Here is a 16,642-nt window from a genome sequence, read left to right as displayed (position 1 = left end):
TTGCATTTTTAAAACTATGAAGCAAAAAAGCTTTAAAAGTTGGCTTTTATTTTTTGTTCAGTCTACAGAGAGCAGCCTGTTAACATGAATGGAAATACTCCTGACTATCTGCTTTCATTTTTGGTGTCTACATTGATTTACTTCACTTTGGCAATGGAACCCAGTGACAATTTTATACCATCATGAAGACAGATGTAAGTTGATGATTAATATCACTCTTTCATAGGACAAATCACTACCGATGAGCAGGAAGAGTTAATACACTTAGGGGTGACAGCTTCTGACTCAAATTTACAATATTTAATAAGTTCTGACAGCTGGTAATTGACTAGCAAATGGAAATAAATGTTAAATGAGTCTAGAATTTTTTTGCTGTATAATAAGTGACTACTTCAATTGCCTTATTAATAAAGTCCTCTGACATTGAGTTGGGACTTTTTTTTTTTAAGACAGGGTTTTGCCAAGTTACCCAGACTGGCCTGAAACTCATGATCTTCCTGCCTCAGCCACCCAAATGGCTGGGATTAGAGACATATGCCACTGCACTGGCTTGAGTTGGGACTTCTTATCAGCTACAAAGAATATTTGTTATCAACGGCAAATGCTCACATGACTAAATGTGCACATTTAATATAAAAAATATATATACCAAATGTTAAACATTCATTATAAATTATCTCATCGTGAATATTGTCTCCACTTCAAATGGCCTTGATGTCACATACAGGAAACTACGAAATAGGCAGCACAGATTAACTCAGATTTTCATTATCAAATCTAGTTATTTTAAAGCTTTTTTTCTCACCCTTCTCCCCCCTCCCCCGTGCAATTTTCACCTCCTTTAACAGACAACTTCATGTCTTAACTCACAGGGAAAATAAATGAGAAGTCTCTGCCCCATCCCCATGAACTTTCAGAATGTCCTCATACTGTAACAGCAAATTGATATGGATTGATGAAGGATGTCCAATACTCAACTAAAGATCATTTAAACGTCTATAACCGCTGCGTACTCCTAAAAATATAAAAAAGTGCAGAATTTCATCAAGTTCAAAGTTCTTTAAATAGAAAAAAAATACTTACCTATCTAGTATCCCATTTAAAGGTCTCTATCATACATTCATTGGGGCTAGGGGTCTAGCTCAGTGGTAGAATGCTTAGTTAGCATGCATGAGGTCCTGGATTTGATGCCCAACAAAAATAATAAAATTTATTTTAGGCCATCAAGTTCAAAGGTATCATTAGAAAAATTTATAAATCTCCAGATTCCATCCAATTCAAAGGTCTTTAACACATATATGGGAAGTATATGTGTTAAAGATCAAAGATCAATATAATTATCCTGTTTCCTTGAGAAGATGAGAAATTAGCTCCTGAGGCTATCTTATGTACAGTGATGTGGGCCATAGGATCTATGCAACCAAATCTTTTTTAAGTTTTGTAATTCATGACATAGCCACTATAAAGGGGGACTCAGTAGGACAGTAGGAAGGTGTCAATTGCTCAGGACATCTGTAGCTTTGTCAAAATATCTGCTGACAACGAACTCAGTTATTTCCGAGTCGTTTTCTTCCTTGGTGAATGCACCTCATTCAACTCTGGGAAGATTTAAAAATTATATGTAGAAAGGTTTAAAGCATTAAAGACAGGCTATTAATATTTGTGTGTACACTTGGTCTTTTCTGTCCTACTAATATTTATGAAATTTGACCCATTTGAAACTTTTTGAAATCCAATTTAAAAGGAATAAATTATTAGACTTCTAATGTTCAGCTGAAATCTTCCTCAGTGTATGCACACCATTATAACATTTGAGAGGTCTTTACAATCCACTCTATAAATGAATAGCTTTATAACAATTATTAAGTACTCAGTAAGGCTTTGTATCAGTAGATATAAATGAGGTACTTAAAGAGGAAATAAAATACATCCATCACACTTTTAAATGCCGTTTAAAATATTGAAACTTGTTTAAGTTGGTAAAAAAGGACCAAACATTTCAGAAACCCCTTGAAAGTGACTGTTCAATTTCGCTAGACTTCTAAACAGAAAAGGATCTGTGAGACAAACGTAGAGCCTAAGGAAGAATAAGGCTTAATGGATTTGCAATCTTAATAATCAAACACTAATTGTTTAAACCAAATTAAACAGCTAAGTAGTTCCTTTTATGCACAAAGCATACACACTGGCCTATACCCCTCAAACCCTGTCTAAATGTACCCTTCTGTTAATTGGGGATGAGGCTTTCCTCTTAGGTACCACTTGCACCCCTCAACTCCCCTGGGTGTGTGCGGATTGGTTATCCCTTCTTCTAGCTTCTCAACCTTTCCTTCTACTGGATACTTCCAACATTTAATCATGCACATGATTTATCTGTCTCAACACCAACAAATGAAAATCACAACAAGGAGAAAGTGATTCTTTCAAACTTATCTGGTTTCTGTTCTATAGATTTCTTCTTCACCTCTTTAAAAAAAAAGTGTCTGCTTTCTGTATCCACTCCCCTCTTCATTCTTCATCTTACCCAGCATGACTCTCACTGCCACTATTTTATGAGGCCATTCTCATCAAGCTCACAGTGACTTCCTTGTTGTCAAAGCCATGGACTCATTTTAGTCTTTTTATTACTTGATCTCTCAATAGCATTTGAAGTTTAACCACTTACAGTATTCTATTGTCATGGCATCTATATTAGTTCATTTTCCATTACTATAACAAAATACAAGAGGCAAGCTATTTTATCAGGAAAACATGTTCATTTAGCTCACAGTCCTAGAGATTCAAGGCCAAAGTGAGGCGCTGGCATGGCTTGGGTGTGGACTTCATGGCAAATGGTGTCCCAGTGGTGGGAGTGCATGTGGAAGAGAGCACATCTCAAAACAGGAATCAGAGAACAATTCAGGGATCAGCATTGTGCCTTAACAGCTCACTCTCACGAGAGCTCTGGCTTCCGGAGCTATCTTCCTAAGGCAGCTCTCCCAATGACCTAAGGACTTCTCACTAGTCCCCACCTTCCAAATGGCCTACCCCTAAACAATCTCCACCCTGAGAACCATGTTTCTACATGCATCCTGTGATATTATGGGTGCTTCTTAGATTACACTACAGCCCACGGGCTGACAACACTCCAATAAAACATGCACAGTCCAGGAAGGCCAGCGGCATTCTAATCAGGAATGCCACACTCCAGAGGCAGCTATAATGAGCAATTCTATTATCTGTGCCTCTGTGAACACCTGATGCTATGCTAATTAGCATACTGATTTGCAGAAATGGATTTTAATTAGTAAACATGTGAATATTTTAACTAACCATCTGAACACCTGAAAGGGATCTGGATGGCGAAAATCAAAGGTAGTCAAGATTTGTAGATGGTCATATATATTTAAGGGGTTCTTCCTCTCTTTACATGAATAAGGTATAAGAAGGGATTGTGCCCTGTATAAACGGTCCTCCACCCAATTTTGAACTTCAGGGAATTTTTTTCACTTAATGCCACATTTCTTCTCAGGGCAGAAACCCCACCTCTGAAATCCAGACTGAGCCTTTCCCTCAAGGTAAGAGCACCAAAAGGGGCAGCACAATGGGGTGTTCTCAAACCTACACAGAAAACAGGGCTCATGAACTATTTTTAACCCTCTTGTTAATGTTTTATTTAAAAACAACAGAGTGGTATAATGTGATTTGAGACCTGATTTCACTTATAGAGCTTAGTGGTGAGACTGTAGAGGGAACAGGTAACTCTCACCATTTCAACTTCTCTGGCTACCTCAAAATCATCATTGCCACCATCACTACCTCTATCCCCGTATTCCATCTATGAGCTGTGCATGACCATCAGCTTAGAGACAGGAGCTTTCCAGGGTTGAGTCCTTGACCTTTGTTCTTTACACACACACACACACACACACACACACACACACACACACAAAACACATGGGCAATCTCACCCATTTTCATTACTTAAATAACCATTCAGGTGCTGAGAGCCTACAAGGCACCTGTTTCTCCACAGACCATTATAATCAACTGCCTACAAAGAGCTTCCCTGGTGTGTCCAGTACGGAACTCAACATCTTCTCAATTCCTCCATGTCCCCCAGTGAGTTCTTTCTGTGTCCTAGAATTAGTGATTCCCAAACACTGGTCCGCAGACTGACTGCCAGAGTATCATCTGGGACAACTCATTAAAAATAGACCCTTACCTTCCACTGGGACCTTTTGAATAAGATGTCTTAGGCTAAAGCCCAGGAATCTGAATTTTTGACAAGCATCTCAGGTGATGCTAATATGCTCCCAGATTTGGGAAGCACTGCTCTTTATGGCCAAATGGCACCACCAGGTTGTTGAAGCCCAAAACTGGGTGTCATCATATACAGCAGGTCTAAAAGGGGAAATACTCAAAGAGAAGTGGAGCATCCAGTTTAGAATGCAAAAATCTGCCATCAGCATGTCTAGGCTATGTTCCCTCCCCTTTGTCTCCTTTGATAGCAATTTTATGGCTCTTAGATGTTCGGCTTTTTCTTTTCTAGGAAGAGAACCATCTATGGGGTACTCCACAGTCTCAAATTTTCCTTTGAGAGGACTTGTAGTGGTAACACTGGGATTTTTTTTTTTTTTTATCTTCTCCATAACTGGTCTTTTCCATTAGTGTGAGACTTCTAAAGATTCATAATAAAGCCCCACAAGACTCCTGGGAACAAATATCACTACCAACCAGTCCCCAGAACAAACCTCTCTGTTGAGTTTGAAGACCTGCCTGACCTCTGAAGACTAATTTATGTGCTCCATCAAGGGTACCCCTCATGCCATAGGACATGATATAATTGCTTTTGTATGATGTTTCTCTCCAGCTAGATTTTAGGCCTCCTGAACTTGGCTGTACCACCCAGATTCCTGGATAGAAAGCATGGTGTCACGGATCTGGTAGATCATAGAGAGTCTGCTTCGACCTCTGATGTTCCAGCCAGGATGGGGCCTCTTTCTCATGAATGTTTTCAAGTGGATTCTTGCAGAAAGGCTCAATTCCATCAGAAAGGAGTAGGAGGAAAAGGCGTCCCAAAGACAGGGATGGTGTAATTCCCTCGTGTGATCCTTCAGAGCAGGAATCCAGCCTCAGCTGGTAGGCTCCTGGCCTTGCCCTATTCTTAGGCCTCACTCTGATGGCATTACCATATGGGCCAAGAGATAGCCTCCACCCTGGGCCAGTCAAAGGTAAGCCTGATGGCAGGGACATTAAGGGCACCCAGAGCCAAAGTCTATGCAGACACAAATCAGTTATAGAAATACACACATTTATGCAAACATTATCACAAAATCTAATGTATTCTAGAAGATACTGGTGCATACTACCTCAAAGGCTTTTAAAAAAATTTTTTTTTTTTTTAACAAAAACGACCCTGATAGCATTTCAAGGACTTTGGACAGATTTTTTCCTCCCTGGAACTGGGGATTGAACACAGGACCTCATGCATGCTAGGCAAGTGCTCCACCACTGAGCTTTACCCCAGCCCTTCAAGGACTTTGAGAAGATGAGCATTTCCTCATTATGAAGCATCACAAAGTATCTGGATGGAAGTACAAACACTGGCCACAGAGTTTCACTAAGGTTTTTTAAACCCAAAGTAGGCATTTCCCTATTGAAACCTTTAAAAAGGGGTAATGAGATTTTTATCAGTTTGAGTTATACCTGGGATCAAATAAGCTTTTGAGCTTGACTGTTTTCCTATAGAGTCTGCCATTTCTTGGTAACCCATGTTCAAGATCCAAGTAACCAGTTTATAAGCAAACTTCTGAGTCAAGGACTTTCTTTTTTTAAGTTGTAAAATGCTTTCTCCTCTTTAGAGCAGATTATGCTAAGTGAAGCTAGCCAATCCTTAAAAAACAAATGCCAAATGACTTCTTTGATATAAGGGGAGTAACCAAGGACAGGGTAGGGACGAAGAGCTTGAGAAGAAGATTAACATTAAACAGGGATGATAGGTGGGAGGGAAAGGGAGAGAAAAGGGAAACTGCATGGAATTGGAAGGTGATCCTCAGGGTTATACATAATTACATATAAGAGGAAAGGAGGGGTAAGAGAAAAATGATACAAGTGGAAGAAATGATTTACAGTAGAGGGGGTAGAGAGAGAAAAGGGGAGGGGAGGGGAGGGGAGGGGAGGGGAAGGGGGATAGTAGAGAATAGGATAGACAGCAGAATACATCAGTCACTAGAATGGCAATATGTAAATCAATGGAAGTGTAACTGATGTGATACAGCAATCGGTATACGGGGTAAAAATGGGAGTTCATAACTCACTTGAATCAAACTGTGAAATATGATATATTAAGAACTATGTAATGTTTTGAACGACCAACAATAAAAAAAAAAAAGAAAAAAAATGCTTTCTCCTCTGGATATTTTCACCATTACAAAAAGATTTCTTATAAGTATCCAACAAAGAGCAAACAGAATAAATGAACAATACTTGAAGACTGGGCACAAAATTGACTTCTAATAATTTCAGATGAGTAACTCAGGATAAGAATATACTTTTCTGGTAATTCTTTAAAAGAGACTAAATTTGCATCTACATAGAAGGGTTTAAGTAGGACCTGGGTAAAAAGGATACCCTCTACCCTCAAGGTTCTCAAGTTCAGCCAGATCAGCTTTCTGCCCTTCTTAGAAGGGACAAGCTCCTGGGCATTTATTGCTGCAGGTGTCTCTCCCAGGCCTTCAGGGTGTCTGAGCTCCTGATGTAATATCCCACACACACATGCAGACCCCCAGCAACTTAGTGAAACCTCTGTGGCCAGTGTTTGTACTTCCATCCAGATACTTTGTGATGCTTCATAATGAGGAAATGCTCATCTTTCCAAAGTCCTTGAAGGACTGGGGTGAAGCTCAGTAGTGGAGCACTTGCCTAGCATGCATGAGAGCCTGTGTTCAATCTCCAGTCCCAGGGGAGGGAAAAAAAAAAAAAACCTGTCCAAAGTCCTTGAAATGCTATCAGGGTGGTGCAGGGGCGGGGGAGCTATCTGTTGCCAAAAGGCTCTATTCCTGTAGCATCAAAGAGGTTTATAAGGTATTTTCAAAGTAGCATTCATTTGTGCAAACAATTTAAGAAGGAAGATGTGGCAGGAGTATATTGAATTTTCATTGTGCTCTCTTAATTTACAATCCTATTATAATTATTAGAAATGTGAAATTAGAATGTATAATTTATCCATCAGCAGCATATGGGTTTTAAATTAGCGGAGCTTATGTGGTTCCTTTAAGTCATCAGAATAGTGCGGCTCAGTTATATTTTATTACTGAAGCAATATATTTATTAGCAATAATACTTACAATAAAAATCAGGAACTATAGTTCCCTGTAATAGAAAGACAGCTCAGAGACAAAACAGTTCCTAAAATTGAGAAGACCCAACTCAAATCCCCACTCTTCCTACCTCTCCTCTATTCTGGGCAGATGGGCATAATCCCCTGGTCTAACTCTCAAAACTACCAAGCCTGAAGCTTAGGAATGTCCCACTCTTATTTCCCTTAGGTTTTGTGGCTGTTGTTCCTGTTTTTTTTTTTCAATATTAATATATGAAAGTTGGGCATGGTGGTACATAGTTGTAATCCTAGTGAGCTAAGAGGCTGAGACAGGAGGATTGCAAATTTGAGGTCAGCCTCAGCAACTTAGTGAGACCTCTAGCAAGTTAGTGTCTCAAAAATTAAAAAGGGTTGGGGATGGAGCTCACTGGGAGAGTATCCCTGGGTTCAATCCCCAGGATTGCAAAAAAAAAAAAAAAAAAGAAAAAAAAAAAAAAGAAAAGAAAAAAGAAAGAGAAAAAAACAAAAAACCTAGTAGCCAAAAGAATAAATGCAGTGCTGGGGCTTGAACTAAAGTCTTGTCTAAACAAGACAAACATTGATCTTACACACCCAGCCCTCTCCAAATTTTTTTTTTTGGGGGGGAGGGCGGTACCAGGATCCCTATAACATGTCCCCTATGACATGCCATGTAGTTACTTTGGGGTGACCTAAGGTGCACACTTCAGGGTGAGCAGGGCTGGTGGAGAACAGACCCTGATCCTCTCCTGCACCATCATGTAGAAGGCCATCTATCCTGCACAGGATGGAGGACACTGGCCACATAGGTTTCACTACATTTTTTTAAACCTAAAGTAGGCATTTCCCTACTGAAATGTTTAAAAAGGGGTAATGAGATTTTTACCAGATTGAGTTACACCTAGAATCACATAAGCTCATCTCCTCCTCCTGGCTGAGCACCTGCTGCCCCATCCCTCCCTTTGTTCCTGGAGGGGAGGAACCAGGAAAACCCAGCTTGTGTGGTCCTGTGGTATGGCACAGGGTGCCAACAAGGAAACACTGGCCGATCTTATCCTCCAGAGGGACAGATGCAGGCACTTAAGGGAATGGGTGAGAGGTGACTCTACGGCTGGTCCCCCGAAAGTGGTATGTGATGACAGTGATCTGAATGTGACAATTTCCATGGTGGATGTATAACTAGGCAGAATGTAAGTGGCCTTATGGAAACACTTGACTTGTTTAGGGTAGGATCTGGCTCCTTAGTCACCTGGAGTCATTAAGTCTGACATTATGATATTCTCTGTTTACTCCAGAGTGGCCCAGGACAAGCTGCTTAATGTCTGTGAGCCTGGGTACCTCATCTGCAAATTGGAGTTCATAAGCTCTGAATTATTGTATGGAGTGAATTACATGACACATAGGTGGCCGGTGGAGTGGATGGCACAGGCTCTCTCCAACAATTGGTGGCTACTATTTACAACAGAATTGCCAAAATGCAAATATGAGAGCAACAAATTTTTCTTACATGTCTTATCTTGCTACACAACACATTTTTGATGATAGAGGTGACGTCAAAGCATATTCTGAGTCCTCAATTCCCACCTGCAGAGCTTGACCCAAAGTTCTACACATGGTATGTGCCATGAATTGAATATGACTTGTTCCCTCTGAAACTCTTATTGAAATTGAATCTTCATTAAAACATATTAAGAGTTGGGACCAGGAGGGACCTTTAAAGGTGACTGGGTCTTTGCCTTCGTAAAAGGTTTAATGGATTCATGGGTTAATGGGTCATCTTGAGAGTAGATCTGCTATCACAGTCAGTTTGGCTAGGTCTCCTGTGCACTCCCTTTCTCTGGCCATGTGATCCCTTAGCTACCTTGGGACCCTGCCAGCAAGAAGACCATCAGCAGATGCAGCCCCTTGACCTTAGACCAGAACTCTGAGTCAAAATAAACCTTCTTTCTATATAACCTCCCAAGTCTGTGGGATGGTTTTGGTAGCAACAGGAAATGGACTAAGATAATAGGTGTTGGGAAGAACTTAAGTTGAAATGGCCTGAATGAGCACTCTTACCGGATCATTCGGTTCTTTCAGGGGTATTTCAGACCCAGGTTCTCCCTCGAGGCTAACAGAATCGACGCACTCTGCCAGTGTGTCCTCGGTCACTTCTCCATTGAGGGAGGTCTCCGTGGTTCCTGCATCTTTGGGCTGTTGTGGGTGCCCAGCAGCAGCAGTCTCTGCGCCCTGATCAGCTGCATCCTCACGCACGTCTCCTCTGGGCTCCCCTGGTGCCAGCTTGTTTGAGACTGTAGCTGAGTCACTGTGCACTTCCGCATCCTCAGGTAAAGAATCACTACTGGGAATCTTTGTAATTTCTTCTCTGTCTGTAGTGGCTACGGCGTCACTGGCATCATCAGACATTTTAATATCTGTTGACACAATTACCAACAAACATTTTATGCTTTGATCTGAATTGTTAAGCTTTCATCCAAAGCCTGGAATAACCCAATTAAATCTGGGGTAAACTTTTTTCTACTGATAAATGGCTTTATGTAATCTTGTAGCAAGCTGACGACACCCAGTTTCTAATCCCTGAACCTGTGCATGTTGCCCTACATGGTAAAAGGAATCTGCAGATGTGATTAGTTAAGGATCATGAGATGGGGAGATCATCTTGGTTTACCAGAATGGGCCCTAAGTGTTGCCACAAATGTCCTCATCATAGGGAGGCTGGACTACAAAGAGAAGGGGCGATGTCAGGAGCAGAGATTCAAGGGATGCATTTTGAAAATGAAGGAAGGAGCCACACACCAAGCAACAAGGGAAGCCACTAGAAGCTGAAGAAGACAAGGAAACCATTCTTCCCTCCATGACTCCATGGAACCAGCCCTGCAGGCACCATGACTTGAGCCAGAAGAAACTAATTTCAGACTTCTGACCTCTAGAACAGCAAGAGAACAAACCTGTGTTGGTACAAGCCACTAAACTTGTTGCAATTTGATACAGCAGCAACAGAAAACTAATATATAGCCCTATCTGTAAACCTTTAAGGATTTCTTACTTGGCATGAAGAGATCAGCACATGGAAACTAAGCATATTATGCATAAAATTATTTGTTTAATCTGACTTTGGTAGAAAACAACGAGAGCAGCATAGAAAATATTTGGAAACTTATAAGAATATATTTGTCATATAGCTTTGCAATGCCATCAGAGATTAACAAGAAAGAGACATACATACACATAAATGTACACTGTTGGGGCCATTGTTGGGGAAGGTTTGGACTCTCATTGGATAGTAGTTCAGTCAGGGAAACACAAGGATGAAAGGGAAAGGGATTTGAGATATGAAGTCAAATAAGGAATGCAGGTTATCATGTGGAGAGCTCTTTTGGAAAGTTTTGAATTCGTGTAGGATGGTAGGACTCTCCTCTTATCCCTACTAAGAAAGTTCATGTAGAACTTTCCATGACAACATGATTACTTTGTGCATGCACTGTCCAATGTGGCAATTAACAAGAGGCTACTGAGCACTTGAAATGTGGCTAGTGCAGTAGAGGAGCTAAAATTTTCATTTTATTTAATTTTTCAATCATTGAACTTTAATTTACATAGGCACACACAGCTACTTTCTAGGGTAGAGTAGCTTGAGAAGGTTGGTGCAGGACCATCATTTGCTTAGGCAAGAATAAAGACATGGTGTTTTTATTGCATTAGAAGCCAATCTCAGGCAAATCATTGGGCGTTTTTGTTGACTTCAGTGTTTACCAACTGGTCAGATCTCAAGTGGTTACTAAACTAACACATGTGAGAAGCCATATAATGCACTGGCCACATTGTGTGCAGGTTTACTCACAGGGGTCTGCTTCCCTCCTGTTCCTCAAATAGTCACCCCACAAGTCTGTCTCATCCTTTCTATTATGCCTTCTTCCTGGGTCGGTCACATCTCTGACAGTTTTCATGCACCATTTCTCTGTGGTGGCTCTCAATTATATACTCCTCCTCCATTCCATAGAGATGGAGAGATTTGTGTAGGGGATGAATGGAGGGGGATGAGGCGTGACCGCCAACAGGTATGAAGTCTCTCTTGGGGTTGATGAAATGTTCTAAAATTAGATGGTGGTAATGGCTGTACAATTATGTACATATAATAAAAACCACTGAGCTGAATATTTTTATATGGGTGAACTTTGGAGTATATAAATTATATTTCAACAGTGCTTCTATTTAAATAAAAACTCTACCTCCAGACAAGTATTTCTAATGGCCAGCTGGACATCTCTTTCTGCCCAGGGAAACCTACTGTCTTACTCTTAATTCTAGATCTTCTTGTCTTTTGTATTTCCCTTAACAACACCTAGATTTTCCCCAACAATCCAGGCTTAAAATCTCAACACTGTCACTGATTAAACCTTCACCTTCTCAAGAATATATAATATCAATAACTATCATTTACCAAGTATCTACTGTATCCAGGACATTTAAATGTATTTTCTCCTGAAAGTAAGATATGATGAGCTCCATTTTACAGATGAAGAAAATGAGGCTAGATGCCATACTTGTACAAGATAAATTCCAAGTTTGAACCCACATCTGATTTTAAGATTGAATCCATCAGAGTCCTATCCTCAATACTGCCTGATCCTTCCCTGACATTCAACCAATGGCATACACATACAAACACACACACACACACACACACACACACACACGTACATATGTCTGTATGTATAGTGTGTATGTATATGTTACCCAGTTAAGGCCCAGATAAAACAACTACCTCCTCCATTCTTGGTTCCTCCCAGTTGGATTGAATTTTTCTTTTTTGGAACCCCCAGCATGCTTTGTATCTATCCCACCTTTAATCAAGTCCTCTCTGATTAAAAGTTGCTTGTGGTGTTCTTTTTTCCTATTACATTGTAACTTCTATGAAGTCAGGGTCTTCCTTGTTTTGTTTTAATATTTTACATAGTACTTAAACACTTTTTTTTCATATAGTGGGAATCTCAACAAATACGACTGTCGAGGTATATTAATATTCATGTCGAGATACTCAGAGGCTGTCTTACATCTGGTGGTTCCAAATGATTCCACAATTCCACACTGCCTTACTTTTTTGTTCCTTTACCTCACAGTTAACTGAGAGTGTTCTCAGCTTACTGTCATTTTAACAAATTCCTGAGATAACAGACTTATAAAGAGGAAAGGTTGATTCTGGTTCATAGTTTTAGAGTTTTCACTCCATGATTTGTTGGCTCTGTTGCTCTTGGGCTTGTGGTGAGGTCCTGCGTGATGACAGGAGCATGGTAGAGCAAAACCAGAAATACCTGCCAGATCCTGAATTAAAAGACAAGACTCCTGCATACAAACCTCCAGGTAGGAAAGGCAAGGGATGCTTACTCCCTCCAGCTGAAATAATAGGTCTATAGTATGCAAGGACGGCCATGGGCTGTCAAGGAATCTGCTCAGAAACAGTGGAGTGATACACACCCACTGTGCAGATAAGAGGTGCAACTGAGGTTTCTGGAGCAAATGGAACTAAAGGGAGGCTGGCAGTGGGGTGGGGATTTGAAAAGTTGTCATTTGGAAGCTGAGAGCATCTTTGTGAAAACCTCTTTCTGAGTGAGGAATGGCCTAGGACAGGGGATCGGAAATCCAGAACCTAACGGCCAAATCTTGCCTTCTGCCTGCTTTAGAAATGAAATTTTATTGAACAGAGATGTGCCCTTTTGTTCAATAGTTAAGGCTTCTCCAGCACTACAGTAGCAGGTGCGGAGGGGGGGGGGTTCCATCATAGACCCTAAGACCTGTGAAGCCACAAAGCCTAAATATTTTCTCTGGCCTGTTATAGAATATGTTTGCTGGCCCCTGGCCCAGGGGATTACCTGCCTGATACAGAGTAAAGATTTCTCTGTCTGAATCTGTCTTATCCTCACCTAGGTTCTAGGGCCATGACCTTTTTTTTTTTTTTTTAAATGAAGGTCTTGCTAAATTGCCTCAGCTGATTTTTTTTTTTTTTAAAGAGAGAGTGAGAGAGGAGAGAAAGAATTTTTAATATTTAGTTTTTAGTTGGCGGACACAACATCTTTGTTGGTATGTGGTGCTGAGGATCGAACCCGGGCCGCACGCATGCCAGGCGAGCGCGCTACTACTTGAGCCACATCCCGGGCCATGACCTTAAGAACCCCATGAATAAATGGCACTTTGACATCCATCACTTTTATTTCCTTTTTCTTCTGTAGTTGGCCATAGACATTATCTGATATTGTTTTCTTTGTAAAGTGATATTTTTTATTTATTTACTTATCCTATTGGGGATTGAACCCAGAACCATTCTACTGCTTTTAGACAGGGACTTGTTAAATTGCCCAGGCTGGCCTTTAACTTGCAATCCTCCTGCCTCAGCCTCCTGAGCTGCTGGGATTACAGGAGTGGGCCATCATGCATACCGTCATAATATGAACTATTAAGAAACTCCAATCTATTTCACTTTTCTAAGAGAATAAACCTGGCTGATAAACATTCATGGGCAAATAAACACCATAATGACAACTTTGATGTACATGTTTTGTCCTAATGCATTGTCATACTGTTCCTAATGTATTCTAAAATACTTCAGCTATACCATGTGACATAGTGCAAGTTAATTAGTTCTAATTTACACCCTAAGGGTGTCTGGTTAACATGGAAAGTGCTCTATTCAGGAATATACTCTCGAGGGGCCTTTAGTGAGCATTTCAAAATCCATAATTGGGTGTCCACCTCTAGAGAGGGTTCAATACTGTCCTTTCTGATTGGTGCTCCAGGGTATGCTAATTAGCACAACAGTCTTAGAAATCTCTCTCTCTCTCTCTTTTTTTTCCACTTGCCAAATGGAAAGTGCTTAAGATATGTGGATCAGTGAGAAACAATGTACTGGTCCCTCTGCCCTTCTGTGACCAGAGCATACAATTACATTAAGTCCAGTAGCCTGCGGCCCTTTGGAATAGGGTTTTTCGGGTGCTTCTAGCTGACCACAGAACTCCAGAGCCTGAAACTGACTAAAATGTTGTCTAAGTCCGTCCTCTAGACAGGACACTGAGCTATGACTTCAAGCTTACAAGAACAGGCTGTATAACTAAGTCTGGTTGCTAATATACACATGAATACAGAGCCTCCTGGTTAGCGAGATGGAAGCCATGTTCCTGGTCTTGATGCTAAGAGGACTCAACCCACGGAACTGATAGCCCTCGCCTACCTCTGATGACCAATGTGTACATCTCAGAAAGACCAGATTTTTACACGTGTTTAATAGGGATAGTCACCATGAGATCAGCCCTATTTGGACTTCTAACTGTGTGTATTTCTAATTGGTATTTGCTTCTACCTGTATGGTTGAATTTTCCCTAAACCAAAACCAGAAAAAAAAAAAGAAGTGAGAAAGAAGCAAATGCTCTTTTAAATGTATTTGTTCTGAGAGAACTTTATTGACTCTGGATGCTATTGTGATGGGGAAAATGTAATCATTTTTAAGACTGTGCCCTTCTAAGACACCACTAGAAATTGTGTGCTGTAAATGCACAGCTGTATTCTGAGCATGGACTGGGAGAGTCCACCAGGACTTCAGTGGTGACCCTGGACATTTTCAGGGATGACCCTCATCTCTGTCTCGATGCCCTAAAAGTACAGTCAGAAATCTTTCCTGATTTCTGGTTTGGAACATTCGCTCTGCAGCCGTGTCGGTGGCTTTGATGCTAGGGAGACTCAACCCACAGGAACAAGGAGGCTGCTTCAGGAAACTCCAAGGAGATGAAGCGTGGGGTATAAAGAAGCCTTTGTGTGCTGGGAATAAGTTAGTTTTTCATGAGCAAATTCATTCATCACCTAAAATGCTCCTAGGACTATCCAAGGTATTGGAGCTGCAACCACGGCTCCCCCCAAGTAAATGTAAAACAAGCGACATGGTCACTGTCTTTCAGAAATGAATAATCTGTTTGAGGAGCTAAAACAAAACAGCTAAAAAGTGATGCAAAACAGCATATCAAAGGAAGGAAAAAAAGATACCTGAACTAGACTGACCTCATGCAAAGGAGAATCTTGAAAGTGGCTTTGATAAGGTTATTTGAGAGTGGGAGGGTAAGAGCATGTGCAAATGCCCAGCATTCAGGAATGAGCTCTGGACATTCAGGAGAGATATCTGTGGAGTCCGGACAAGAGGCTGCACAGAGGAATAGTGAGGAGTGGGAGGGATAGGATTCAGACGTGGAAAAAGCAGGGCCCTGTCAGAGTCACAAGTTGTGGCCTCTGGTTGCAAAGTTCCTTTGTAGGCAAAAAACTCACTCATCCTTACTGGGCTTCCTCCCTTCTTCCTCTGCAAAGTAAGATGGACAAGATGATATGAATATTTTGTTCCCAACCCTGACTGCAGAACTGGCCCCTGATGACAGAGAGAAATGAGGACAAGATTTTGAGTTTTTAATAAATCTAAATTTATTAAACATAAAGCCCTGGCTTCGTCCTGCAAGTTTAGCTTTTGTTCTTTTATCGGTACTACGATGTCTCTCCTTTTATGAAAAAGTGGTGACAGTGGATAGATTTTTTTTTAAAGTCCTCGCTTGGCAAAATAAAAATGTGGTAACATGATATTCTGTATGAGGTCACCTCTCCCAGTTTAAAAAAAAAAAAGTACTAGTTAGTGAAGGACCAGGAATAAAACTTCTGGATGAGAGTATTTGAGTCCCTGTGCAGCTTGACAAGTACATTATCATGTGCCCAGACCCCAGACCAGTCTCCATGTGTCTGCCAGACATATTTTTTGGAACATAGGCAAGACCTACTTGCCCCTTTGTTTAAAAACTATTAGGTGTGAGCACCTTGGGACAGCACCAGTGGCCTTTGTAACCAAGCTCTGTTCACTCAGTCCCCTGCAGTTCTCAACACAACCTCCATCCCTGCAGCACCTGACCTCTTTGCCCATCATTGGTCATGAACCCTGCCTTTGCTCATGCCATTCCTCTGCCTGGGCTGCCCTGCCTCCACCTGCCTTGGCAAACTCCTGTGCCCATAGATACCCAACGTCCCACATCACATTTTACTTTGAAATTTTCCTTAATCTGTCCCCACTCCTTCCAGAAAGTTAATTTCTTCTATTTCTATGTTTTCATGATACTTTGCACAGACTTCTACTCCTAAAGTATTTGTTTCTACATCATTCTCACCTCTAGGACTGGGACCAATAGCAATTCATTGTTTCTTACCCACAAATATTTACCAAACTGAAATATACTGTGCTTGATACCATTTTAAAAGAAGTAATGTTTCATATAAACCTGGCATTATAAATGACTACGCATCTGGCCT

The 16,642-nt window shown here is 40.9% G+C and overlaps 1 protein-coding gene across 4 annotated transcripts in view; it reads right to left on the bottom strand.

Annotated features, from left to right (window-relative positions):
* Nucleotides 1-16,642, bottom strand: part of FAM114A1 (family with sequence similarity 114 member A1) — a 60,726-nt gene that overhangs the window by 42,788 nt on the left and 1,296 nt on the right. For all 4 annotated transcript variants that reach the window (XM_081303229.1, XM_081303232.1, XM_081303230.1 and 1 more), the window contains exon 2: nucleotides 9,377-9,732. In XM_081303229.1, the coding sequence (XP_081159355.1) occupies nucleotides 9,377-9,724 (348 nt within the window). In that variant the 5' untranslated portion in view covers nucleotides 9,725-9,732. The remainder of the gene's footprint in view (nucleotides 1-9,376; nucleotides 9,733-16,642) is intronic.

Source organism: Spermophilus citellus, assembly GCF_964194105.1.
Source record: "Spermophilus citellus genome assembly, chromosome: 8".
Taxonomy (NCBI): domain Eukaryota; kingdom Metazoa; phylum Chordata; class Mammalia; order Rodentia; family Sciuridae; genus Spermophilus; species Spermophilus citellus.
The sequence above is the reverse complement of the archived record's forward strand: the minus strand, read 5'-3'. Positions and strand labels throughout refer to the sequence as shown.